Here is a 12,203-nt window from a genome sequence, read left to right on the forward strand (position 1 = left end):
GAGTCCTCTGATTTTCCTTCCATGTATCTTCACAAAATTCCAAGACTGAGAAAAGGAAAAGCTTTTTATAGCAAAATATCCTTAATTTCTAAAGATTTGGAATCTGTCAAGAATTAACAAACTACTTCTAGAACTAAATGGCAAAAAAATGTGAGAAACCACTGTGCATCTCAGAAACTTAAGTTGGTTTTTTTTAACTGTTTCCAGGACACAATCTTCCTGTGTATTCCAAAATGAGAGTACTCCAGCTAATGGCTAGTAATGCAAAGAAATCCTGACAGATAAAATCAAAATATCCCTTAAGCTGGTTCTTTATTTGAAAGCTTCCATTTATGGGGAAATGAATTTGTCTAAGTTACAGAGAATTTAAAGCATATTAAGTATTCTGAGTCAAGTCTCTGCGTAGACAATACCGCGTTGCCTTTTTCCCTTGCTATTGGGATAGGGGTCTGTGGGCTCCATTCAGACCACCGACTCTAGAACTCTAACACTGAAGACGCAGGTGCTTTGGATGACCTCCCCCTTGAATGGACTCCAGCCAGGCCAAACCCAACTCCCATATTCAGAGGTAAATTAGCTATACTAAACTGGATCAAAAAATGGCAATCAAAATACATAGTGGACTGAAAAAGGACTAATTACGTTGGGAGAAGCATGCTTCCCTTCTCTGTTATGTAATTTTCAGCACTCCAGTTCCTTGAAAGTGGTTTTCTATTAGCCCTAGCATGATTTGTATTTTCTGGAATGACTATTCAAATAGGGTGGCCTTTGGCAGAGTTTGCTCTGAGCTCCAATATACTATTTGAGCACCTCAAAAATACTTTGAAAACTAAACCAACTTCTCTTCTTATGCCATCTGTTTAGTGTCTGAAAGCACACACGACAGATTCCTAGACATACTAAATCAGCAAATATCAATCATCTTCCTGGGATAAAAATCTGCGAAACACAAATACCTTGTGTTGCACTGGTTGGGAGCCAAAGAACATAAAGCCATCACTCTGGTAATTAATATCCAAGAAGACTGGTGGAAACTGCTGCCAGTGAATTTCTAACGGTGCTCGTACGTCACATCAGAATTACAAAACTCGTATGTGCAAATAGTCAAAAACTGAACAAAGAAGTCAGTTAAAGAGGATATACAACTGTTTTACCTAAATTTTCAAGGTCTTTTCTGGTGACAAATTTGTAATCATCATAAACTGTGCTCTCTGGATTCTCTTCCAGTTCTTCAGTCAAGTTATCCAAGAAGGAACACCATTTTGGAGCAGGTCCTAAAACCTGTGGATATTATAAAAAGTTAAGACATTGTATATTCTTACAGAAGAAAACCTACAGTTAGGCTCTCAGCTACTGTGTTGTAATTGAATAACAAATGAATCCCTCTGAAATCAAATATACCTTGAGAGCAACAGCAGTTAGAGAACACAATTAAACCTACCGCTTGCATTACCAATAAAGAGTACTACAGATTACATAAACATTATTTTAATTTAGGTCATTTATTTGAAAGCAACAACACAGAGGTTTCAAGCTTAACTGTTTCAAGTTGTCTCAGTCTGATGGATTAATTTATTGAAAGCTCAGAGCCCAACACTATACATAGAGTCATGAACTAATGGCACTAGATAGCAACCAATCTCTAAAGCACTGTTGGAAATCAAAGTCATTACGTTCAGCATGCAACGTTAAATGCCACTCTGCCTTATTTATTTTAATTAAAACACCACGGGTATATTTTATGTATTTTTATTCAAGGATAAACCCAGACTGTTATGAACAGATAATGGGAAATATTAAAAAACTTGCATATTTCCATGATGAAGCAAAGGATTTATTTGAACAATATCATGTTGAACTATCAATGTACTTTTCCATATAAGCTTCCTTCAATTTCCCCAGTTAACAATTAGCTCCCTCCACTTTTCCCTCCCACTGTTCTGATTGAAATTCCTCTCTATCCTGATGCACGCAGCCATACTCAACTGTTCCAGTACTATTATTTTAGTAGGTGAGTTAGCTGAATGGAAAAATCCAACACTACATTTTTCTCTCTAGAGCAAATCATCTGACATTTTAGAATGTAAAGTGGCCAGTTAACTCCTAGATTGGGACTTTTAATAAGGCTTGTAATGTGTTTGCTAAAAATTAATGTTAAAAACTCTACAGTCAACATGACCATAGGACTAGTTGTGATTCAACAACATTTTAAGATCCTATCTGATTATGAAAAAAGGTAGAACTGATTTTATATATATAAAACACACAGTTTGTTTTAACATGATAGTGTGGTAACAGTATGAGATAATTCTGTTCAAGTGTGTTACTACTCATTCAAAAGTCTTCTTTTGAAGATAACTATACACAAAAAAATTGTAAGTTTGTGTTCTAGACCACAACATTCTAGACTGTAAGACTCCAGACAATAATACTGTATTCTAGATCATTATTGTCTCTGTGTCAAGTATTATCTATCTTACTAAGATTTCCGCCTTAGCCAAGAACTGAAACATGTCATACCAAAAGCTGCACTTTTTTACAGTGCTGCATATTTTATTCCAATTAGTAAGAGCTTCCAAACAAAGACCCAAGATGTCACTAACAGGAAAGACGTTACCTACTTAATGAATTAACCAAATCTCCATGCCTGCTCCAGCAATACTCAGCTTAAATATAATACTATATAACATTGAGATTGATTTCTTGACAACATTGCAGACACTTTTGTCTCCATATTGTCTCCAACGAGATTTTAATTTTTTCAGTTATTTCCCCCAAACCCACCTATTTAATCTAAATGCCAAACTTTATGAGAAAGTAGACTAGGTATATTAAATGTAGCATTGGTTTTCATGCAATTCAGTAAATCAGTGCTTAATTACCAGACCGTCAAAGCAGGACTGGGGTGGAGGAATCTTCTCTGAAGTTTACCTATAGTTTTGTTTTGGATGAAACCATTTGTCCTGCTTATGAAAAATGAGTTGATTACTAACTAAAGAAAACTTCTCTTGTAATAAAATTTAAGTACAAGTTTCTCTGCTGAAGATTATTAGAAACTAAATTAGAGAATCCTTGACTCACATCCATTCCCACTAAATAAAAAGTTCCCCTTTATTCCATCTTCCTGACTCACCATGTAAAGATCTTTATCACTTCAATAAACCTTTTTCATCACTTCCATGTCTATGACAGTATCTGCTCAAGCCTTACAAAGCACACGTTACTCATTAGAACTCAGGCCACTCCAACCACTTAGGGTAATCCCCCGATGGGATCTTGACTGGTGTAAATCTTTGAATGAATAACTAAAGTAGAAGTCTCACAAATAAAGGAAAGCAAGTTTATCTGCCCTTCAGCTGTAGCTCCACTCACTGTTCCAAGTATCCCAGTACTCAAAACCTGAGAGTAAAACCTTTCATGGCACATAATTTGTGCCACAAGACATATAAAGCCAAAAGACCTGATTATTCATTATAATCTGTGGACTGAGTTGGATGATCAGATCACAGAAAACAAGGAGCAGGGGAAATGAGATAATTAAAGGAAAAAAGCAATAGCAGAATGCCAGGAAAAAATAGAAAGTCCAACTATTATTCAGATTTCACATGTAAACTGACAAAAAGGAAAATCCTACAGAGATGTCTGTGTATCTTTTATTGCCTCTCTCCCACCCTACTGAAGCCACTTGCCTACCTATTCCAGGACACCTTAGGACCTTTCCTTTGTATATTAAAAGGGACATTTTTTAAAGCTGAGGAAGAAATTTAAAAATAGTAAAAGGCAAACAATACCAGCCACAATGACAAAAACATAAACAAGAAATATCCTTCCCTTGCAACAGTAATTCCTCACAGAATTTAATTGCCACTGCAGAGTTTAATGCCCCTCTGTCACTCTCTGCCAACCAGGACATCCCAGGACGGTGCCGAGACCACTCTGAGATGTCAGGCTCTGCCAGTCCTGTGCTCAGGTGCCAACGCCACGGTTCAGGGGGCTGGTCCCCGCCATGGCCACCAAGGGTGAGGCGGAGAGGTGACACCTGTCTGTCCCCCCAGCAGCGGGTGTGCAGCAGCAGGGGTGGGACCCCTGAGAGCTCCTGACACTGCCTTGGCCTGGTGCTCAGTCCCTGCCAAAACCAGAAACATGGCCACAAAGCTGTGGAGTTTGGTGAGACCTGACAACTTAGATCGGGAATGTACAAATCCACCACGTCTAAGGGACTAAAAAAAAAGCACTGGAATTCACAGCAAGAATAAGGAAATGTTATTGAGGTAGGTAATCGCATGAAACTAAACTGCCAGGTCTCATTTCTTAAATATTATGATATACCAAATAGGTTTCTCCACAAGTTTTAGAAGAGTTTCACACAACTAATGGGTGAGTGCACATCTAAATTTGGCTTTTACTCAGATACTTCTTAGGACAGGAAAACCAGACATCATCACCAGTAGTGATCGAACCAATATTTTTGCACTTGACCGGACTCACCACAGGAGACCTCCCACTGGGACACACAGGCAATGCAGATTCCTCGTCACTGCCTTTCCTGTTCTATACCAAGCCACAAGAAGATGTGGACTTAATATCATGCCATCTAATCCCAAATTTTTATTAGTATGTATTAGAATGTCTTTTTTTTTTTTACCTTTAGACACAGAAAACACAAAATAGGATGAGTAATCTAGCACGCAACCAATCAGAGATGGCCAGTGCAAGGCCAAGCTGATCAAGAAAAGGAAGAGAAAAATGTTGACAGAAAAATATTTTTAAAATACTTTTGTATTCTATTTCACAAGATGTTTAATTCAATTGTATTGTTGCACCAAAACCTTACATGGTAGAGCTCAGCAATGCCTAATTCCTGAGCACTTCTGTAGAAAATACCATCCTGTCATCAGTCTCTAATTCCTCTGAAATTAATGAAACCTAAGACAGAGTATTACCTGCAACCCACAACAGATGTTCATTATCTTCAATCTGGAACACCAGACAACACTTGTACACTTTTAAACACCACTCAACAATTTGACAGCCAGATCTGCAGAGCCCTTTGAGTCACAGAAAAACTGGGTCTAATCCTAACTAGTACTAAACATTCTCAACAACTTAAAAGAAGCCCAGGAGGTGTAGAAGCTTCCAGAGTCAGATGTCACAAGATTTAAATTATACAACTTCAATGCACATACAGATGAACGTTGCTAAATATCTGTTTGAAGGTTTCAGGGACCAATTCTATACTAGTTAACTGAACAGTTGCTCTTTCCTTCACATGGCATAAAAACAGGCTCCAAAATCTGTTTTGCAGGATGCTAAATAGTAAATTCCTGGAAGATTTCATACGAGGCAAGGACTAATCATGCAGCTGCAAATAAGATGTCAAACTATATTAAGATTCAAGTAGCAGAAACTCCTCCCAACCTTCAACAATGTATTTTAGCAAACGAAAATATGCAAAAAGTTCACAGACAGCATAAATCGGATTGGGAAAAAAAAAATAACTAGAATTTGCAAAGTTAAAACTGCCTGAAATCCATCTAGAAGACTAACTTAACGTAGGTGGACACCAGTCAATAAAACACTTCCATAGGCTTTGGAAAGCAGAGGTATTTGCTGCCATAGCTGTACAAGACAGTGACATGCAGCTTCACAGAAACTCAAAATTAACACCGTAATGCTGTATCCTGCTCTACCAAAATAATACAGTTAATAACAATTAAGTATAAAAATACATAATATCACTGTTCTTTCATAATGTATTTTAAATGTAAAAGTTTCTTTTAAAAATCTTTCAAATTGCTTGTTGTGGTATCTCCTATGGATTTTAGTTAGACTGTGAGAGCTTTACAAGGTAGCCAAAATGTACAATTATAGTTAAATCATCCACTCCCATCCTATTTGAACAATGCCAAAAATAAAATAGTGTACCTTTAAGGGTTTCAGCAGAGCTCTGGCTACAGTGTCTTGTGTAAAACTACTGGTCAGGATGAGAATTTTAATAGCTGTAAGGCAAGACAAGAACTGGCTAACAAGAAACAGCTTATGCTGAAAGGAGAATTACTGCACAGAAAGGAGGTTCAAAGGCTGTCCTATAAAATATAGTAAGAAAATTAAAATATGCTGATGACAAACTGTCAAAAAAGAAGGGTCAAAATCTCTCTAGGAAAAAAACTACCTCAAAAAAAAAAAATGCTGGAAATCGGATTAAATGTATAACCGATAACTATCAGCTGTAAGAAACAGAATAGGAAAAAAAATTATACTATCTGATCACAAGACAAGAAAATCATCATATAAGGACATCGTATTAGTATAGAATAGGAATAACGACTCTGTGTACATCTTGTACAACACCGGGCAATGAGAACAGGGTATGAGAACACAAACTGTAGCAAGTACCATGAAAGGCTGCCAGGATGGTTTCTGAAACAGTGCTTCCTGCACAAGGACAAACACATGCAAAGTCCTCCCAGTGACACTGTAAACCACAAAAGTTAGCTAAGCATCAATGGAACGGGACTCTTGAACAGCTTTTTAATGGAGATAATGAGGAAGAAACAAAACTAATTTTCAGATGAAATCTGACATATTCATGGAAAAGATTATACAATCTGCCTGTGACAAAATGGGACTGGACTCCATGATCCAAGGAAGCTCCCCCATTCCTCTGTTCCCATGTAAACAAACAAACCACCAAGCCAAACTTAAAGGACTTTAACAAAGAGAGATTCTTTCCTAGATGATAATTTCTTTAAATTAAATATATTTTATACATATGACTCAATGACTTCACATACGCATTTACCTGTAGGAGAGAAAAATAATTCTTTGGAGAAGACAGAGTAAGAATAAAACAAAATGTTAATTTTGGCTTGCTTTGTTTAATAAAATGGCACAATAAAAAGCATTTTAAACTTATAACAGGACACATTTGCTGGAGAAAGCAAAGGTATGTCTATGTATGCATATTCTCAGCTTCAATCCTGCCATTTAACAGAAGGAGATTACAGAAGATCTAACGAGGGAAGAGAAAAAAAAATGGGTGATCCCCAGGGTGTGGGCAGTGATTGAAATGTGCAATTGTGTTTTAAACATAATTAGCTCCCTAATTGCATAGCCAAGTTTAATTAATGCAATTACATGAGTAATTAATTACTATTCATTTTAAGAGTACTGTTTTCAATGTTTTGTTCTCTAATTTTAAGAATTAGACAGATCTCAATATGTAATAACTTTGAAAAGTTTCCATCTATACGCATTGAAAAGGCAAGAGAAGAAAGAATAACTTGTTATTATCCCTTATTAACAGTCAAGGTTACAACAATTGCAATTGGTAACTCTCACAAATCAGATGGATTATTTCTAGCTTGCAGACACAAAAAACTGCGGCTCTCCATTCCTGTTCCTGCACTTTTGGGCTTCAGTCATACCCAGCCCAAAAACTTCAGAGTGCTCAGGAGATGAGCTCGTGTTAAAAAGGAGCCTTGGGATCACCTTGTCATGTTGTATTTCTATCTATTACACTTCCATACACAGTGTGTTTCCCTTAGCAACCAACATGCTCCAAACAATTTGTGAGGTTGAATTTTATTTTGCCATTCCTTTCTAATCTACTTTCGCCCCATGAATGCTCTACAACCAACTCCAATTTTGCCTTGTTAATCTCATGAGTAAACCCATTTAACGAATTGAATAAAATTCTTTAATACTCTAAATTAAATGGGCTTTGGGAATAAACTCCAAACAAATCTCCCACACATTTCTGTTTTTCAGCATTTCATGATTTCATTCACCCTACATTACATAGCGTGGATTTGATGCTTCTACAGCCACCAAATAGCTCACTGGACTAAAGCTGTGACCAAGACTGAACAGCGCATTTTTCCTTTTTGGCATATTACTGACAACTGCATTGCATTTGGTTTTCAAGCCCACAGACTCATAAATTTCACTGAACTATACAATGAATTGGCTCTTTCTTTCATCTTCACTCCAGCCCATCCAGACATTTCTGGCAGGTTCATTAATCTGAGAGAGGCTGGTTTTCCCACCTTTCACGATGCTATGGAAGCTGCCAAATAAAAAATTTGGAGGTTTTACTCCTCCGAGAACATGTTAAAGAAAATGTGGCTTTTAAGATCCTCCCAGTGTTAAACAAAAACTGCTGCAGGAACTTGTACACTTTATCTAGGAATGAGATACTAAGTCTTTCTGCCCTGGTAGTTATCAGATAGTAAGCACTTCTTTTTCTAATCCTAAGTAGTTTGGCTTTACAGTTTGTGGGGTTTTGGCTTGGTGTGTGGGTTTTTTTGTTTGCTTGGTTGTTGGGGTTTTTTTAGTTGTTGTTTGTGGGGAGTTATTTTCTTTTTTTTTGGTTTGTTTTGTTGTTGTGGAGTTTTGTGGTTATTTTTGTTTGTTTTTTTTTTTGTTTTAAAATCTCCTATTCTCTGAAGTGACAGGTATTGCAGTCAGTTAACTAGCCATGGGTCTGCTCTCCCTGTGAGGGTCTTCTTGGTGAAGCCATCTTCTTTCGAAGGAGACAATGGTCCTGTTGCTCATTATGTTAGGAAAAAATGACCTCCAAGATAGGAACAGCAAATAATTCTTCAGCAAGAAAGTTACTCCTTAAAAATGTAAATAAGATTAGCAGACTAATTCTCTTCCTTACAAGGCAGGAAGGAAAAGGGACTTTTCTCACAAGTCATCTGTACCTTACCAGCAATGGCACTGAGTCTGACACTTTTGCCAACATCCTTGTCATGTTCTAACGTGATGACATACATAAAAGATAAACACTTGTCACTACTGCTACAGATCTTTTTATTTATCAAGACTCCCTACACTTTTTAGGTCTTTTGACAATTGGAGCTGAGATGGTCAGAAAAATACATAGAAACATGAAGTACAAGAAACCACAACCTTCACATTAAGCCAACTAATCAAATGAAGCTCAGGGGGTAAGAAGACACTGGCTTCTCAAAGCATGTATTACAAGCATGACCTGCCGCAAGCACTCTCCCATAAATATCAGCTGGAAATGAATTAAATGTTCCCAAAACTCTGTTCTTATTCTAATACAGCAGCTACTAGAGTATATCTGCTGTAATAATAGAGGCAGTTCGGGTAAGTTAAATACTGTACAATATGTTCAACTGAGACTCACTTTACTGGTTTTTACCTGTGAACATCTGGTGATGGTCTGTTTATTTATCCATGAAAATAAGGTGTAGGTCAGGCATGACCAGCTGATCTAATGCCTTACTGACAATAAAAGGCAGAAACCACATTTTACTTTGACTACCCATACCTCCCATTCCCAACAACATCTGACTATGTGCTCTTACCAATTCCTTTGCAGAGGTTCTGGTATTCGTCAGACCCTTCATGGAGCCAATTTACCAGCACAAGCCCCCTCAAACACAACATCTCCACATTTTATATGAAGTCTGACAAAACAAAACAAACAAACAAAAAACCAAAACAAAACAAACCCACCAACCTCACCCTATTATGATACTCTTTGAAGAATAAATCCCTTATGAAGCTTTCCCTGTGCTTTTACAGTTGCAACTGCAGAGGACAGACAAGGCAACAGCAAGTGGGAGACTTCCTAACTGTCTCAACTTTTTCTTGCATAAGGACAGAACTGCTACACAGCTTCTACCCATTCCAACACGGTCAGAAATCTGTTTTTCAAAATATAATAGCATTTCTTGCAATACTAAGGGCACAGACCATCAACAGACAAAAATTCTGCTACTAATAGAGGCGAGAGTAACACGTGCACTGATTTTGGTATGTACATAAAGGCCTCTGATTGCAAACTAAACTAAAAAATAAGGACGAAGAATAATCCAGAAATGCAAAATCCCAGCATGTCCCCCTCTCCATGTCTCTGATGGGACAGAAGCACTGCCAATTGCCACACCATGTGGGGCCTTGCCCCTCGTGTTTTTTACTGGCCGGGAATAACAGGGCTCTCGCAGTACAAGCCAGATGCCAAGGAATGTTACAGCATGAATACCATTACAGTCATGAAAATAAAACTGTACTGGAGTTCAGAGCATAACTTGTATTTTAGGAAAATTTGAGGGATGCTACAGATACAAAGGTGACCTCAAATCCAGCTGTATGGCTACTGGAAATCAAGGAACCTTCTAATAACTCCCTGCCCTGGCAGCTTAATTGCATTTTGCAAACCTGGGAGGAAGAAGAGTCTGTACGGCTACTGCCAGACAGCACAAAGGGACGGAAAGGCAACTACTTGTTGGGAACGTGCAACTCCTGCAGACAGATAATGAAGATAACAGCAAACAACAACCAACCATTATGCTTTGCTTCACAGAGCATAATGCTAGTTAGAAGAAATTTTATACAATTTATGAAATAATTTTCTTTGGGTACAAAACATCTTCCAAATGTACACTTGAAAGCTTTCACATAACTGATGGTTTTATTTATCTCTCAAGTCTGTGTGATAGAAATTTTAAATCCTCACAACTTTGTTAATATTTTCGTATAAAAGTGGTAACTCGCAATGTATTTGGTTCGTTCCTGAGTGCAGCACAGATGATAATACAGACAAGTCACTTGCCTCTGCTTTCAAATATAATGAAATAAAGACATAGTTTAAACTATCACACAGAGAAAATTCTCATGTTCTTTGCCTTTTCCAATCCAAAAAGCAAAAAAACTCACTAATTTTTATTACATGCTTACAGACTATAGCATAGTATGAAACTTCATTTAAGCAATTACATCCTTCCATTATCTGTGACTGCTTCTGTCTTTACTAACTGCGGCTGAGCAACTGCACCTCTAAATTTTCAGAAACCAGGTAAAGAACAGATGGTCCAAAGGAAGGAACAAATGGCAACTAAGAATTTTTTTTTTTTTCTGATACTCATTGCTTAAGTTTTCTGCCACTTAAAAAGGGGAGCCCCCCTCCCCAACAACAAAAAACAAAACTGTTTTCTTAATATAGGAACCCAAAACCAGAGTGTCCTATACCACTAATTGCTTAAGAAACAGTCACAACACTAAAAACATGAGCCTATCAACTGGCAGAGCAATCACCTGGTATAATTCAGTACAACTTCTGCTGCTTTGTCCTATGAAGGGCATGATGCAAACTACCAGAAGTGTGGGCTTAACAGGCAGCATGCTGCTAGCAAAAAAATATTAATCAAGAAGCGCTGCCTATCACACTATCACCCACAACAGCAGCCAGCAGGGACCATACACCCTCATAATCAACACCACGTTGAACTACTACATCGTCAGCACCAAAAATCATCTAAAACAAGTTTCACAGGAAGACCAGAAATTGTTTCCTGATTATCGCACGCTGGTGTTTTCCTTCTATATTTGTGTGCTAAGTGGTACGGTGTCTCTCAGCCAGAGCATGGGAAATGGAGGATATCCTTTGTTGGGAATAAGCCCCGTGTGTTATTTTTCAGTTTGAAAGTGTTTAGGTTAAAAGTAGGAAGCTCACATTTCTGTTTGTGATGATAAACAACTTTTTTCCCTATGCTTGTAAATACTGTGAGATAGGTAATGTATCATTCACCAGCCATTCTTTTTATATTGTTTGCACAATTTTCTGTGTAAAGGATTAGACTGTTCTGGATGGAAAACACAGTTCTAAAAGACTGATATACCAAAACTCAGAATTAGCTTAAAGGCCAAAGATACACTCAAGTATCTTTTTATTAATGCAAAGTTTTTTCTTCTAACACCTGGCAACCCCAAAGCACAACCGTAATACGCTGCTTCATAACAACCCTGCTTCCAAGTCATTTCACAGTTCCCAAAATGAGCAAGCTAAGGTTAAGATCAACATTTCTCATTCTACGTCATAACTACTGTGTTTTTATCTTAAAACATTTTTTCCCAGGGAACGAAATGTTCTTCTACACTATATATTGTTTCAGGATAGAAAAACCAAAACCTTCAGTTTCATGGCTGCTTTCCACTTTACCTAAAACTTCTTAGGTAAGGGTTGTACTGAAGGAGATGAACAACTGTCTTTTAAAAAATACACCCTCATCATATCTTCAAGACGACAGCTGAGGCAGCATTAATTCAGAATTACCAAATACTGCCAATCAGAAGACATGAAAACATCCTAAAAGAGATCAAAATTTCACACTAGTCCTAATCTGTTCTATTAGTGTCAAAATACCGGCCACAAATATAAAAAGAAT

General features: G+C 37.4%; 1 protein-coding gene across 1 annotated transcript in view; it reads right to left on the minus strand.

The window, feature by feature from the left end:
* NOL10 (nucleolar protein 10) overlaps positions 1-12,203 on the minus strand; it is a 50,901-nt gene that overhangs the window by 12,355 nt on the left and 26,343 nt on the right. The window contains exon 14 of the mRNA XM_082048055.1: positions 1,155-1,281. Coding sequence (XP_081904181.1) covers positions 1,155-1,281 — 127 coding nt within the window. The remainder of the gene's footprint in view (positions 1-1,154; positions 1,282-12,203) is intronic.

Source organism: Streptopelia decaocto, assembly GCF_964273445.1.
Source record: "Streptopelia decaocto genome assembly, chromosome: 3".
Taxonomy (NCBI): domain Eukaryota; kingdom Metazoa; phylum Chordata; class Aves; order Columbiformes; family Columbidae; genus Streptopelia; species Streptopelia decaocto.